General features: G+C 43.8%; 1 protein-coding gene across 2 annotated transcripts in view; it reads right to left on the bottom strand.

Moving 5' to 3' along the window:
• Window positions 1–17,366, bottom strand: part of GRAP (GRB2 related adaptor protein) — a 112,266-nt gene that overhangs the window by 50,830 nt on the left and 44,070 nt on the right. For both annotated transcript variants that reach the window (XM_082260624.1, XM_082260623.1), the window contains one exon: window positions 17,193–17,315. In XM_082260624.1, coding sequence (XP_082116750.1) covers window positions 17,193–17,315 — 123 coding nt within the window. The remainder of the gene's footprint in view (window positions 1–17,192; window positions 17,316–17,366) is intronic.

The following is a 17,366-nucleotide window of genomic DNA, read 5'->3' on the forward strand; positions in this document are numbered from 1 at the left end:
CAGTGTCCAAATTGTCCACCGCAATATCGCAGCTCACCGTCATTACTAGTAAAAAAAATCAAACAAATAAAAATATCTCATAGCTTGTAAATGCTATAACTTTTGTGCAAACCAATCAATATATGCTTTTTGTTTTTGTTTTTTGCCAAAAACATGTAGCAGAATACATATTGGCCTAAATTAATGAAGACATTTGATTTTTTTCGATTGTTTTATTGTTTATGTTTTATAGCAGAAAGTAAAAAATATTATCTTTTTTTCAAAATTGTTGGTCATTTTTTATTTATAGCGCAACAAATAAAAAACGCAGAGGTGATCAAATACCATCAAAAGAAAGCTCTATTTGTGGGAAAAAAAAGGACATTTATTTGGGTACAGCGTCGCACGAACATGCAATTGTCAGTTAAAGTAATGCCGTGCCATTTCACAAAAAATGGCCTGGTCAGGAAATCTTTCAGAGGTCAAGTGGCTAAGGAATTCCTGTTTTAGCTGTCATCAGTTCCCCCATTGGAAGATTTCCCCTGTATTGTTCAGATGACAACATAACATGTGGGATTTTGCATAATTTTTAGTCCTTGTGAAAATAGTCACCAAAGGCAAATTCCCGTTTTCCTGTCCATAAGACACAACAGGAAGTGAGAGGAAGTCTCCCAAAGTGTGGGAAAACTGTCACCAGAACAAAGACTTAACAGGTAACTAACAGGTTTTCTTCTAAGATTGCCCTGTATTTGGCTCCTTCCATCTTCCCATCAACTTTGACCAGCTTCCCTGTCCCTGCTGAAGAAAAGCTGGAGCCACCACCATGTTTGACGGTGGGGAAAGTGTGTTCAGGCTGATGTGCAGTGTTCGTTTTCCGCCACACATATCGCATTAGGCCAAAAAATTCAGTTTTAGTCTCATCTGACCAGAGCACCTTCTTCAACATGTTTGCTGTGTCTCCCACATGGCTTCTCGCAAACTGCAAATGGGACTTCTTATGGCTTTCTTTCAACAATGGCTTTCTTCTTGCCACTCTTCCATAAAGAACAGATTTGTGGAGCGCACGACTAATAGTTGTCCTGTGGACAGATTCTCCCACCTGAGCTGTGGATCTCTGCAGCTTCTCCAGAGTTACCATGGGCCTCTTGGCTGCTTCTCTGATTAATGCTCTCCTTGCCCCAGCCTGTCAGTTTAGGTGGACGGCCATGTCTTGATAGGTTTGCAGTTGTGCCATACTCTCCATTTTTGGATGATGGATTGAACAGTGCTCCATGAGATGTTCAAAGCTTGGGATATTTTTTTTTATAACCTAACCCTGCTTTAAACTTCTCCACAACTTTATCCCTGACCTGTCTGGTGTGCTCCTTGGCTTTCATGATGCCTTTTGTTCACTAAGGTTCTCTAACAAACCTCTGAGGGCTTCACAGAAAAGCTGTATTTATACTGAGATTAAATTACACACAGGTGGATTCTATTTACTAATTAGGTGACTTCTGAAGGTAATTGGTTCCACTAGATTTTAGTTAGGGGCATCAGAGTAAAAGAGGCTAAAAAAAAATTTTGAAAAGAAGTTATCATTTTTCTTTAACTTCACAATTATTTGACACTTTGTGTTGGTCTATTGCATATATCCCAATAAAATACATTTATGTATTGACAAATTGTGGACAATTTCAAAGGGTACGAATACTATTTCAAGGCAATTTGGAAAATGTCAAGGGTATGAATACTTTTTCAAGGCACTGTAACAGGGGTTATAACTCTTCCCTGCTCAAGCTCCCTGCTGATTGGAGAGCTCTAGTTTTGAAGCAGCAAGGGATGTTTTCAGAGAAACCACTGCTTTCACAGAGAGAGCAAACAGCATGCTGGCAGGGGCTAGGCTTTCCTATCAAGCTGGAGCTGCTTTGTAAAGAGAATGAATTGTAAAACTTTGGGCAACTTTTGATTTGATGCACCTGGAATGTATTTAGCCCATTTAAACAGAACATTCAATAAGATTTAAGCCTGAAAGAACAGCAGTTTAAGCCTGATGAAGGGGAAACCTTGTTGGCTTTTTTAAAGAAATAAACTCGGACTCCTAAACCTTTGGCTCTGCCCCTATGTTCTCTATACACCTTCTCTCTTTAAAATCAAATCAGCAATTGAAGCTTCTATACTTCTATCCCAATCAGTTCCTCTAGTGATCTCATAATTAGGCCTGGTTGGCTGGGCACTTCTAGTGGTTTGACCTTAAGATCTGTTTCCATTTATTTTTGGGGTGTTCCATGTTTAGATAAGTTTTTTCATCTCTGTGTGGTTAAGTAATAATAAAGTTCCAGAGCCATTACATGCCAGCTGATCGCCTGTGTGTCTTTATTGTTCTTGCTTTATCATTGTTATTGCTCATTGCTGTTGGGTTCATTGCAATTTCAGGTATTTGTGTGCCTCTCTATTTACCTGAATGCTAACCACAGGCCAGAATTCACATGGTACACAAGTTACAAAACAGTGCATCTGACCTTTCACAAGAACCCATCAAACATTAATTCATGTGTTACAAGGAGGCTGGGGATGCCACAAATCACAAAAACAAAGCTGCTTGGGATAGCAGATTGAATGACGCTGGGACCATAGGGTAGATATTCCTCGATGCCTATGATTGGTCAACAATACTCTACTACTTTTATCCAGATAGGACATCTGAGTGATGGGTAGGCTGCTTCCATCCCCTGATAGACCTCCAGGGAAAACCTCTGGAAATCAGTAACCAACCACCATACCTTCACCTAGCTGCTGTCACACAGCATCCTGTGTGACAGCAGGGAAGTGACTGTAACTAGACTCGGAGGGGCAATCTACAATATTCTGCTGCAGGCAGGAGGAAGCATTTCTTCAGTCTCCATTCCTCCAGTAATCAGTAAGGTGAGCGGCAGCAGCAGAGGCTGATCTGTGCCAGACATTTGTGAACAGAGCTAAGAACTGCACAGACAGCAGGATATACATCTGGAAGTAGATGGTTACCCCAGATGATACCTGAACAAAGATGGTACTGTTCTTATGGAGGAAAAAAATAGATGAAAGCATTGTTATCAGGAGTACTGTGAGAGGTAATAATTACCTGAAGTGTTATTCTTACACATTACTGAGCATGTATGCTTGCTGGGCCCATTTATTTATTTTTAAATAAGCTCCTTCAATGATTTTTCTTTATGCTTAAAAGACTGAAAAACATTATACTGTCCCTGGAAATCAGAGCCCCCCCCCATCCTCTATTTACAGCCCTGACAGAAGAGAATGTATATCCCTCTCCCTCAGTACAGTACAGAGCAAGTCCTACAGTGTCAGGTTTGCACTGCGGTCATGAAATCTACACCTTGCATTCTCTCTATAGACAGGAATACACAGATATTAGGCTCCACCAGTGTCACCCACATCCTGTGGCAGGGCCGAGTCTTCCTGCCTCTGCTGTCAGCCGCCTCGTTCATGGGAGCCCAGCCAAAGCAGACATGTTCTAAGATAAGGGCTCAGAGCTGGATGTCATTTGTTTGCATGACACAGGATGTGCATTCTTTATTAAAATACAAGGATGTCTGACTGGGAATTCTAATTAAACTAATGGCTCGTAAAGGTGGGCCTAGAAAGCTTTATTTGTGCCAGTTTTAAAACTTTAAAGAGGTTGTACACCAAGAATTTTTTTTTTTCTCTTCTTTACAACCTGAAAGAGAAACCCATAATGAGCTAGTATGCATCGCATACTAGCTCATTATGAAATACTTACCTTAGAACGAGCCCCCGCCGTGCCGTCCGCTTACCTGTATGGACTATACATGTCGCCCGTCTTCCGGGATCGCGGCATCCGGCCATCTGATTGGCCAGAGCCGCGGTGACGTCACTCCCGCGCACGCGCGCGGGAGCCGACGGTCACGGCACGGGGCTCTGAAGGAACGGCACGATCTGCCGTTCCTTCAGAGCGCATGCGCCAGTGACGTCACTGGCTGCATTAAAGGTAAATATCTCCTAAACGGTGCATGTTTAGGAGATATTTACAGTACCTATAGGTAAGCCTTAATATAGGCTTACCTATAGGTACAACTTCCTGAGGAGGGTTTACTTCCTCTTTAAAGTTGAACTCTAGACACAAAAAAGATCAATTGAATATATTTCTCAGTAACCACAAATGATAGAAAATCCACTTTGTGTATACTAGGGCTGCCACGACGCGTCGACTACGTCGACTACGTCGACTACAAAAAAACGTTGACGTGCGTGAAAGGCGTCGACGCGTCAACGTGTGACGTCACACGCCCCCTGGCCGGCCGCAGCGCCGCTTCCGGCCGGGAGAAATCAGTGCGCCGCAGCAGAACGCCGGGCCCGGGGAGGAGGAGATGCCGCCGTACGAGGGGCTGGGGATGGGGGGAGAGAAGACCGCAGGGAGAGAAGACCGCGGTGGTCATAGACCTGGGAGAGGCATTTATTAAGTGAGTGTCCGGAGTCATGTGCTGGGATTGGAATTGGGGTGCATGGGAGACATGGGATCTAATACTGGGGGGACATGGGACCTGTCATTAGAGTCTATTGGACCTGTCAGTGGGGGGTACATGGGGGTCTGCCAGCTGGGGGGTGTGTGGGATCTGTTGTTGGGGATTCATGGAGTCTGCCTGCTGGGGGTGTATAGGATCTGTCATTGGGGTTCATGGGGTCTGCTAGCTGGTGGTACATGGGATCTGTCATTGGGGTACATGGGGTCTGTCATTGATTGGGGTTCATGGGGTCTGCTAGCTGGTGGTACATGGGATCTGTCATTGGGGTACATGGGGTCTGTCATTGATTGGGGTTCATGGCGTCTGCTAGCTGGTGGTACATGGGATCTGTCATTGGGGTACATGGGGTCTGTCATTGGGGTTCATGGGGTCTGCTAGCTGGTGGTACATGGGATCTGTCATTGGGGTACATGGGGTCTGTCATTGATTGGGGTTCATTGGGTCCGCTAGCTGGTGGTACATGGGATCTGTCATTGGGGTACATGGGGTCTGCCAGCTGGGGGTGTATAGGATCTGTTATTGGGGTTCATGGGGTCTGCCAGCTGTATTAGGTGGGAGGGCTTACTGAGGGGTCTGCAATGGGAGGGGGGCTTACTAAGTGGTCTGTACTAGGTGGGAGGGCTTACTGAGGGGTCTGCAATGGGAGGGGGCTTACTAAGTGGTCTGTACTAGGTGGGAGGGCTTACTGAGGGGTCTGCACTGGGAGGGGGGGCTTACTAAGTGGTCTGTACTAGGTGGGAGGGCTTACTATGGGGTCTGTACTGGGAGGGGGGCTTACTGAGGGGGTCTGTATTAATTACAGGATTAATTAGCTGATCAAAGAAACAATTAAGCAAAAAAAGAAAAAATTTAAATAATGGTTAGATTAGTCGACTAATCGTAAAAATAATCGATAGATTAGTCGACAGACAAATTAATCGTTAGTTGCAGCCCTAGTGTATACCAAATTCCTCTGCGAACCCAGATATTATCTTGTAGATGTAGTGCTGTACATAGCCTGTACAGTGGGTAAGCCAGTGGGAGGGGCTCATCAGGCCCCGCCCCACCCACTACAGGCTGCCCACCTCAACACCCCCACTACCTCCAGATGTATTCAGCTGTGTTTTTGTAATGTGATCTCCAGATATTAAAGACTATTCACAACACAGCAGTAAATCAGTCTGGGGAAAAAAAAGGAGCACTGTTGCCCAGAGCCCGCCATGTGCAAGTGGAAGATAGGAATTATTTGTATCCAAAATTTCAAATGACCTAGCTGGTTATATTTATAGCAAGAGTAAAGCCTCGTACACACGCATCGATTATTGGCTGTGGATTTTCGGCCGACGTCCGATCGGTCGATTTTCGGCTTGTTAGTATGATGCTTTTGACAACCGACTGCGACTTTTCGGCCGAATAAAATCTGGTGTGTAGGCTATAAAATTTTTGTTGGCCGTCAACACAACGGCCGATTTTCCGTCAGTCAGTACAGATTTCGGCAGACAAAAATCTGATGAGCAAGACTGGTCATGCTCAGAGAAGAAAAAACACACGGAAAGTAAACCAGCACATGACATCACTTCTGAAGTTGGTTTTTGTTGGCCGAGAAAATTCATGTGCAGTCTAGAGCACATTTCAACCAACACAACAACACTGGACAAAAGACGGCCGATCGGTCGGCCGATAATCGTTGCGTCTGTACGAAGCATAAGAGAACATGATGGCAGTGTCTGTTCTGTGTCAGGTGTTTGCAATGTCTGACTCCTTGAAGTCCAATTTTCTTCCTGTTCTGGGATTTTCTTCCCTATACAGGCTGCAGGTCAATTCTATTCCTATGCTGCCCCCATCTGGGTTAATTTGGAGTTGCAGGTGACCTCTGAGATTGGACGTCTAATCTCAGGAAAACAAGGAGCGTGAGAGAGGTTTTCTTTTATCACATGGAAGGGACAAAGAAGAGCTTCAAGCAAAAAATAAACTTTAGTATTGCCTGTTCTTATCTACTGGTGTTGGCGTCAGCATGTTCCCAGTTATCCAGGTCATGGTATAGCTGGTAGTTCTAAGTCACTTTCAACTGGACTTGTTCTATAATTTTAAAAACATTCTACCACTTAGCTTAAAGTCTAATAAAGGCCAGAAACATGCCCGGTCTTTTTTTTTTTATTATTATTTTAATTGCTTTTAAACAATAGTATATAAAAACAGTTACAACCGTAACCACAAAACCAGTAAGCACTAAAATGCATTAGCAGTAGCAGCCAGTACAACTCTCTGAAAAATCTCAAAGTACATTTCTATCACAGAGGTGTATATCCTCATAGACACAATTTGTACACACCAAAATAATGACCAGTCCCCATAATGGAACAATTTACATTTTTTAAAAACAAAGTCAGCCACATCTTCAAAATGTTAATACAACCATTTCCCTCAAAGGAGCATAGTATGGGATGGGAGTCTAGGGCTCAGAAAGGCACAACAATCCCAAGTAAAGCTATAGGCAAGATAGGCGCCCGCCTAGAGTGCACATAAGTTGGGGGCGCCGAGCCAGCATGCCGCTTGTGTGTTAAGCAAGCTCTGGAGCTGGCGCTATTTGTCTTCTGTGTCTTCTGCCCGGGTCCAAAGGTGCAGGTGCGGGCCCGGCGTGAGGAAGCGAGCCAGGGCCACCACTATTTGTCTTCAGGCTGGGTCCAGAGGTGCAGGTGCGGGCCTGCGGACCACAGCTGAATAAATAGGTGCAGAGACGCCGCAAAAATCTCCACCCCCACCACCTTCACCGTTTACATGGGCAGGGCAAAGGGGTTGGGGTCAGGGGCGAAGCCAATGGGGCGGCAAAATGGGGTTTCGTCTAGGGTGTCAAAAATCCTTGCACCAGCCCTGTTTAAATAAAGATAAAGTTTCATTATTTAACGCTTTCCAGGCCAGGATAGCGGCAGGCCTTTTTCACAAGAGAATAATAAGTTTTCTGGCATAGTAGAACAATAAATACAGTAGGGTACTATAACTTTTTCATGGGAACCAAGGAGTCTTTAAGGCCCAGGAGACAAATTTCAACTGAGGGTTGAACATGTATCGTCATTACTGACTGGACACATTTCACAACCTCCAGCCGTAATTGCTGGATGGTGGCGCAATCACAAAATATATTAATATAATCTGCTTGCAAAGAGGAGCAACGCCAACAGTTGGAGGTCTGATCAGGGAAAATCTAGTCTGGCTGGAGTCAAATGTATCCTATGAAGGACCTTAACCGCCTTAGCGGTAAACCCGAGCGTGACTCGGGGTAGGAATTTTCTGGTATTAGCGGTATCCCCGAGTCACGCTCGGGGTGAATGGCAGAGCGTGCAGACAGCGCAGCGGAGCTTCTCTTACCTTATCCTGGCGATCCAGCGATGATCTTCCATTGCTGTGACCGCCAGCGAGATCTCCGCCGCTCGTCTGTCGGTAGGAGGACTTCCTAGTTCCGTTCCCTGCAGCAGCAATGCTGCATGGGAGCGGAACTAGGGAGGGAAATTCAAAAAAAAAAAACGTTGCACAAAACACATAACACATTTTATATTATATATATGTATATATATGTATATATATATGCAAATATATATATATATATATATATATATATATATATATGCAAATATATATATATATATATTGTGACAGGAAGTCAGGTAAATCTGGAAATGTAGTCACTGAGAGGAGACACATTCCCACCTGCTTTGAAAGTTCACTGATACTATAGGGTGTTGGCTGCAGAGAGAGCCAGCAGGAAGTTGAAAACCATTCAGCTGTTCAGAATGAGGAGATCAAGGACTCTATAATTTGTCCAGAGAAAATCTATTGAGTGCTGCCTCCTGTCGCTGTGTGAGCTGGGAAGAGGAGGACAGACATACGTGTACCTCCCGACGCCGTGTGGGCATGGGAGAAGGACTGCTGCCGCCTGTCGCCGTGTGGGCTGGGAGAGGGGGACAGTCGGATGTGTGCCTCCCGACAAGCTGGTGAGCATGGGAGAAGACCCCCTAAAGCGATGTGAAGCTAAGGAGGGTAACCACGAGTGAAGACGTCTCAAAGGTGAGAAGACAAAGTGTTCCATGTGAAGAGTGTGAAGAGTAAAGGGACCTGTTAAATGAACTGTGTTCAATATGAAGAATCTGAAGAGTAAAGGATCCTGTTATAAATGAACATGTGCTGTGTGAAAGAAAACAAAGGGACATGTTCAATGGACAATGTTTGTGCTGTGTGAAAAGCAACCAAATGGACATTTGAGTGTCTGCTGTAGGATCAGCAGTGTCGGCCCAACAGTAGGTTGGAAAGACTTCTTAGGTAGGTTCCAGCGTGAGAAGGTAGCCGCCCACAGAGGCAAGGATTTATTTTGTCTTTTATTTTATTTTGGCTGTTTTGATGCTTGCAATTGTGTTAAGTAAATTGCATGAATAAATCAGTCTTGTTTTCAACCTCTAATCGGCTATCTCTCTGTGAAAACGCACCCCCAAAGGGGTCATCCACGCCTACCACCGAGCTAATCCCTCACATATGGTGGAGGTATGCAGTGGGCAGAAGCAGCAAGATCCCTGCAAGGAAGTGCAAATGTTTGATGAACTTTGTCTGGTGCATGAGATTGCACAATCTATGTGTGCAGGAGAGAAGATCCTGACAGAAAAAAAAAAAAAAAAAAAAAAGTGTTTTAAAGAGACAGGGGTCTCAAAATTTTTTGATGAACTTTGTTGTGTCTGGTGCAAGTGACTGCACAAACTGTGTGCGCAGGAAAAGAGATCCTGCAAAAGAGAGAAAAACTACATGTGCTGAAGAGACAGTGGTCTGAAAATTGTTTGCTGGACTGTGAAAAATTTGTTTGTGGAGTTATTGAAGATGGGGCGGTCCAAACGCCTGAAAAATGCAAAGATAGATGAAATGAGAGACCGGATTCTATGGATGGAGGGGATGTTGCCGTCTGAACCAGCCCCATCCATGCCTAAAGAGAGTCTACTAAAGAGGAAGGTTGTTGTCCCTAGCAACACTGATGAAACTGCTATGGAGACGCAGTGTGCTCAGATGAAAAGTAAACTCAAAATGGAGGAGATGTTGAAACATCTGATTATATCAAATGCAGCTCAACAGCAGGCAAATGCGGATTTTCAGCGGAGCTTTGCAGCTCAGCAAAAGGCTCACCAAGAGAGCATGGCAGGCTGGAAACAGAGACGCCAGCAGCCAATGGAGGCCATCGGTTTGGAAGAAACCGAGTATGTGTGCAGGGCTGAATTGGATGCCTTGCAACGGAAAATGGAAGAAAAGGAACAAGCCTTGGAATTGCTTAAAATGGAGCATAGAAACTTGCAGGAAATGAATGAACTACTCAAGTCTCATGTGTTACAGTGGGAAGAATCCACTGCTCTTCTTTTGGTCGAGTTGCAAAAACGCAGAGAGACTATAATGGAGAAAGATACCATCCTCATGGAAAAGGAAAGTGAAATTCAGACTTTGCAGAAGCAAAGTATGGCTGATATGTTGGAGTTGCGTAATCAGCTGGAAAAAAGTCTTCAGTGTTTGGAAGTTACAAAAATAGACCTGCAGGAGTCGCAGGAACAGAATGTTGCTCTGAAAGCGACATTGTCTCTCAGCGACAAAGAGAAAAGTGAAAGAGAGGCACAGCTTCTGGAATCGCAAGTCAAGGTGTCAGAAGGTGACCGATTGTGTGCTAAGCTGTCAGAGAAGGCAAACCGACTGCAGGTTGAGTTGGACAATGTTACAAATCAGCTTTCTCAAGCAGACAGCAAATCTAGAGAAATTGCGGAAGATTTTTCTATCTTGGAATCGCAGCTGCAAGACACGCAGGAACTCTTACAGGAAGAGAGGTGTCAAAGGCTGAGTTTTAGCACAAAGCTCAAACAAATGGAAGATGAGAAAAATGGCTTCCTGGAACAATTAAAAGAGGAGGCGGAAGCAAAGAAAAACCTATCAGAGCAAGTCGCAACATTGCAAGCTCAGATAGCGGATATGAAAAAACGCATGGAAGAAAGCGTTGGTTCATTACAGTGTGTTGAAGATGTGAAAAAGAAGTTTGATCAGATGCTTGGTGAAGAGAAGACTGTGTCTGCAAAATATGCAGAAGAACGCGCCCGTGCAGAAACGGAGGTGCGTGATAACGAGAGCAAAGCCCTGTTCTTGGCTCGCTCTTTGGAGGAAGCTCTAGAGTGTAAGGCTGAACTAGAAAGTGTTAACAAACAGCTGCGTACAGAAATGGAAGAATTGGTCAGCTCCAAGGATGATGTTGTGAAAAGAGTTCAGGAGCTAGAAAAGTCTAAGCGAGCCTTAGAACAGCAAGTAGAAGAGATGAAGACTCCGTTGCAGGAACTGGAAGAGGAATTCCAGGCAACAGAGGATCTGTCCCAAAGAGGGGATAGTGTGCCTGATGCAGTTTTTAAAAGGATCAGTGTTTTGGGGTCTGTCCTGAGTGAGCCTCAGAAATGTGATGACATGTGGCTTGAATCACCCCTTTGGAATAAACCGTTCCTTCAAAAACTTCAAGCATTGGAAAATGTATCATTAGAGCTTCAGCAAACAAAGGAGCTGAGTAAGAAATGTGGTGATTTCTCAGTTCAGGCTGAAAACCTAGTGGAGAAAACTAAGGCTGTTGGTGAAAACGTGAAGCAAATGAATAAGTGCCTTTCAGGGAGTGTTTCCAAAATGGAACTGGTGAAAGACGGGTGGCAGAAGTTTGATCGTGATCTTGAGATGCATTCCATGTGGAATTCAGATAGAGAAAAAGAACTAGGTGACCTTGAGCAGTCAAATAGTTCAGCAGAAAGTGCATTGAAGAAACCTGTAAAAGAATGTGTTGCAGTTCCATGCTTCTTCACTGATGCAGAGAGGAGGTCTATAATGGATACCACCCAGATCGCTGGGTTCAACTGTGTTGTTGCCTTTAACCCCTATGTTGGTGTAAGGAAAGTTGATGATGTTCTGGTTGACTACTTCTGTGAAGAGTTTGGCAAGAAATATAAACTGAATATCAAATCAAATAGTAGGCCTTTACTGCGACTCGCTCAGGAGGGCGAAAAGTTTAAGAAGTTGATGAGTGCAAATGCTTCCGATCTGCCTATGAATATGAAATGTTTGGTGAATGATATTGATATCTCTGGGAAAAGGAACAGGGGTCACTTTGAAGAAATGTGTGACAGCCTGTTGTCTCAATTGGAAAATCCTCTGCACAGCATCTTAGAGCAAGCAAAGCTCAAGAAGGAAGATCATTCCCTTTTACAACAAAAAGTCAATGATTGTGTACAGATGTATGGAGAGGCAACTCAAGTCACAGAGGGATGTCAAGAGTCCCTACTTGGAACAAAGCTTAGTGAAGCAAAGGTTCTCAAAGTTTTGTGGAAAACATTTATGGATTGCAGAGAGAGGCGTCTTAAGAATATTGAAGACATTAAGACTAGCCCAATTGAGTTGCCTATGGATCACGGTCCTCCATGGTGGATTGGACAGACGGTTATGAGGGACAAGCTGTCTGACATTTATGAGAAAGCTGTCAATGAAGATGACAGAAACGAGAAGGAGCAAAATGATGCCAAAAATGCAGTTGAAGAATGTGTATATGAGATGAGAGACAAACTGTGTGGCAGTTATGAGAAATCTGTCAATGAAGATGACAAAACAGTTTCATCCGGAAGCTTGAGGATAATAGGAGGCTTATCAGTGAGTCAGCAGTGCCTGACACATGCGTGCCTGGAAATATGTGTCCCAACCCTAGGGTTGAAACAAGAGGGGGGGGTATGTGACAGGAAGTCAGGTAAATCTGGAAATGTAGTCACTGAGAGGAGACACATTCCCACCTGCTTTGAAAGTTCACTGATACTATAGGGTGTTGGCTGCAGAGAGAGCCAGCAGGAAGTTGAAAACCATTCAGCTGTTCAGAATGAGGAGATCAAGGACTCTATAATTTGTCCAGAGAAAATCTATTGAGTGCTGCCTCCTGTCGCTGTGTGAGCTGGGAAGAGGAGGACAGACATACGTGTACCTCCCGACGCCGTGTGGGCATGGGAGAAGGACTGCTGCCGCCTGTCGCCGTGTGGGCTGGGAGAGGGGGACAGTCGGATGTGTGCCTCCCGACAAGCTGGTGAGCATGGGAGAAGACCCCCTAAAGCGATGTGAAGCTAAGGAGGGTAACCACGAGTGAAGACGTCTCAAAGGTGAGAAGACAAAGTGTTCCATGTGAAGAGTGTGAAGAGTAAAGGGACCTGTTAAATGAACTGTGTTCAATATGAAGAATCTGAAGAGTAAAGGATCCTGTTATAAATGAACATGTGCTGTGTGAAAGAAAACAAAGGGACATGTTCAATGGACAATGTTTGTGCTGTGTGAAAAGCAACCAAATGGACATTTGAGTGTCTGCTGTAGGATCAGCAGTGTCGGCCCAACAGTAGGTTGGAAAGACTTCTTAGGTAGGTTCCAGCGTGAGAAGGTAGCCGCCCACAGAGGCAAGGATTTATTTTGTCTTTTATTTTATTTTGGCTGTTTTGATGCTTGCAATTGTGTTAAGTAAATTGCATGAATAAATCAGTCTTGTTTTCAACCTCTAATCGGCTATCTCTCTGTGAAAACGCACCCCCAAAGGGGTCATCCACGCCTACCACCGAGCTAATCCCTCACAATATATATATATATATATATGCAAATATATATATATATACATATATACACACACACACACACACACACATATATATATATATATATATATATATATATATAAAATTATATTATTGATTCGATTATAATTCATGCGTTATATATATATATATATATATATGTATATATATATATATATATATATATATACATACACACACACACATATATATATATATAATATATAGCGCATGAATTATAATCTAATCAATAATATAATTTTATTATATATATTATATATTAAATAATAAAATAATATTATTGATTCAATTATAATTCACGTGTTTGTGTTTCAAATTTATCACATCTGGGATGTCTACTAGACTCTTGTTTTGGTCAGGTTTAAGTCAGTAATTACTAAGAATTGTAGGCCTATAATACATAACGCCAAATTTCCATGAAAAGAATTGTACCGCTTTTGGAACAGAATTCCTGACAGAATCATACCGCCAGGGAGGTTAATAGTGAATAAGGTGGTCTCTTGCTGACACGAGTCTAGTAATGTCATCCCAATCGTCTCCATCCATTTGATAGAATTCAACTAAACCGTGCATTCCGACATGGCAGAAAGACATTGCCTGTATCAATAAACAACTGTTTGCTGATAATTGAAGCCTCCCCGATTTCCGCTCATCTAGTCACCTCCCACTCACGAAACATGCCCTGCTATTTATAGCGAAACGGGTAACTCTAAAGTGATTTTCTTTTTTTAATAAGAAACATGTTATACTTACCTCCTATTTGCAGTTGGTTTTGCACAGAGCAGCCTGGATCCTTCTTTTCTCGGGTCCCTCTTCATTGCTCCTGGCCCCTCCCTCCTATCGAGTGCCCCCACAGCAAGCAGCTTGCTATGGGGGCACCTGTGCAAAGCTGCAGGTCTGTGTGTCTATTCAGACATGGAGCTGCCGTTCCGCCTCATCTCCTGATTGGCTAACTGACTTTGGTTGACAGTAGTGGGAGCCAATGGCCCCTGCTGCTGTGTCTCAGCCAATCAGGAAGGAGAGCTCCGGACAGCCAAGGGACTTGTGGACATTGCTGGATAGAGACGGGGCTCAAGAAAGTATTAGTGGGTGCTGGGGAGGCTGCTACACACAGAAGGCTATTAGCATAGAATGCATTAGGATAAAAAAACCCTCTCACTTTACAACTCCTTTAACCACTTGCTTACTGGGCAGTTTTACCCCGTTCCTGCGCAGGCCAATTTTCACCCTTCAGCGCTGTTGCACTTTTAATGGCAATTGCATGGTAATGCAACACTGTACTCAAACAACATTTTTTCACACAAATAAGAGTTTTCTTTTGGTTTTATTTAATCACCACTGGGTTTTTTATTTTTTGCTAAAGAAACAGAAAAAGACCAAAAAACTCACCACTTCCAGCCGGAGGAGCACCATATGTTTGGACGCAGCAGCTTGCCATGTGTGCCAACAGTCCCTATAACCAGGAGAAGGAAGAGGAAGGCCCTGAGCCCAGGTGCCGCTGCGTGGCTCTGACCGTCTCCAGCGTGACGCTGGACCAAGAGAAAATGGCCGCCGTGATGTCACAGACCACACAAACATGGCTGCCAGCCGAAGACCAAACAGAGGAAAGGGAAAATGGACGCCGTGGTGTCACAGACAATGCAAACATGGCCACCGCCGGACGCTGCTGCATACTGCCTGAGAGGCACCCAGGAGTCTCCGCTGCGCCCTCTGTACTGGGATCCCAACCAGACCCTAGATACTGCACTCCATACTGCAAAGGCAGGGCATACATCACCACATGAGGGGGGGTGGAGGGGAGATTGGGAAAAAAAGCCCAGCTTAACTGAGGGATTAGGATGGGAGGAGGGAACCTGCAGGCAGGTTCGACCATCCCTGGAGAGTACCCACGTTCACCCCACACAAAGAAGGAGAGGGGGGAAGGTACTTACCTCTCCATGGATGCGGGCATCGCTCCAAAACAGGACCTCTCACCAGTGAAGTGGGGGATGCTGTGACTCTGACCAGAGCCTGGTCATATGCGACCCTGTGAGACATTTAACTCACGGGCCAGCCTCTGTCCGTTGAGGCTATGTCGCGGCTGACCTAGCGCATAGCTGTGGTCTGCATGTGCTTGCAGGCTGGACTGGGGTGACCACTGGATCTAGATTATCCAGCCCGTCGCTCAACCCAGCAGTTGACTGTAGATCTCCCAAGAGAAAAAAAGCAAAAAGATGCATGGAAGGAGAAAAGCAATAATTGCTAGGACCAAAAGATTCCAGCAGGGAGCCTAGGTCTTTACTCTTGACTAGACAGAAACAAACTGAATACCTATAGCAGAGAGGGGGTTATATACCAGCTGAGAACGGCCCATGGGTGTAGCCAACATTTTTGTTCTGCTTAGTACTACTCATGCAGAAGGCGATATAACCCTATAGTCATGATTAATAAAGTGCTTTATCTGTCGATGAACTAAAGAGAAAATCATCCATACACATCGACTTATTAATGGTCCAGTAATCTATTGTTAATGAAAGTGTTTCTTGCTGTGTATTTCTGCCTCTTTGTAACTCAAAAACATTTTCTTTTCTCCACTTCTGTTTGTTTGAAACAAGTAGTGCACATCAGTTGCGATCATGTACACGAGTGGAGACAGTAATACACCGCATGTTTGCGTGACCCTTTGCAGCACTAACTTCAATTCTATGAGATCTTTCTACCATATCTTTCAAAAGGACTTTTTTAATTATAGCACTTGTCACTTTATGTTGAATCACTAACAGATTCACCAATCAATACACTTGTCACTTCAATATTTTTGCACTATTGTTATTCTTTTGCACCTGGAGGTTTTTTGCATGTATATTTTATTATTATTTCTTGAAAATAGATGTTATAGATGTTGATCTATCACCACTGTACAATATTTTGAATGATGTTTGTTTTTGTTTTAATACAAATAGCACTATTTATCACAAGCAGCGTCATATCTATTTCACGCTTTCTTCTTCTGATCATGTACACTGCTCTATGTGCACTACACATCCCATGGTTCATAGATTCTAGTCCATCTTGAGAACATGTAAGGGGGTGTTTGAACAATTCTCAGTTTGGCCACTAGGTGGCGCCCTCTTTTAAGTTATAAATTCTACGCAAAGAGAGAACAGAGGAGAGTTTGGACAGAGACATGGGTGAAAGAGAATGCATGGTGTGAAGTTGGCCCTCGTAAAACTAGTTGGACCCTATTCGCATTTATGTAGCCCTGGAAGTGTGAAGGGTTTCCCAGCCTTGAGAGGTCCTAGTGCCCTAGTTTAAAGTAGTAATAGGGATAGGATGAAGCATGGGAATGTGCTGTCAACCTTCCAATAGTAAATCTTTAAGCATGCCCTCCCTGGGGAAGGTGCTGTCAACCGCTGCCAAAATTATGAGAACTCACCTGACATACAATTCTTGAAGGAAAGCATTAAAAACCTACTACACTTGTTTCGTGCTTTTGGAAATTTGGAGGAGCAATAGAAGAAACTTTTTTGAGTCCAGAATGCGTACTTGAACAGAGCTTTTTGAAAAAAAAAATAAAACAGATTTTAGGGTAACTTTAACCACCTGCCGTATATAAACAGCCAGTTGGCTGTCTCCTAAGGGCGGGAGGTTGTTTTTAAACAAAGAATATAGTTCTTTTTTTTTTTTTTTTTAAAGCCAGTGTGTAGCGTCACTTTAATCTAAATCTGATTTTTAACCCTAACCCTCAATCCACCCCTATAGAAAACCTTTATTTTATTACTTACCCTGATCCTTCTTTGAAGCCCTGGTGATGTCATCAATAGGCTTCAGGATCCTCTTCCTCCAGCAGAACAGGAGTCTGCAGAACTCCATTCTATAGGCTCACCTTACAGAAATAGAGGGGGTAGTGGAGGAGACCGGTCATTCAGCCCACAGATAATCAGCAGATGTGACTGGTCTTCTCAACAAGAAATGCTAAAGCTAGGGCAAGTAAAAAGTCTTAATTTTCTGATAATTAAGGGTAAAGGGAGCATTAAAAAAAATCCATACAGAATACAGAACTGTTATGTCTTACTTGACGGAGATGGAGAATTCCCCAGGTGAACTTTCACTATCACGGATCAGGAAGGCACCTAGAAATCTCTTTTTCAGCAGCATTTCCTCCGCTACCTGCCTGGAGATCCGACCAGCGTACCACCTATATCAAGAAGTGGAGAGCCTCCATTACTTAAGGTTGCCTAGAATAAAA

Source organism: Pelophylax lessonae (assembly GCF_965119305.1).
Source record: "Pelophylax lessonae genome assembly, chromosome: 6".
In the NCBI taxonomy this organism is placed as follows: Eukaryota; Metazoa; Chordata; class Amphibia; order Anura; family Ranidae; genus Pelophylax; species Pelophylax lessonae.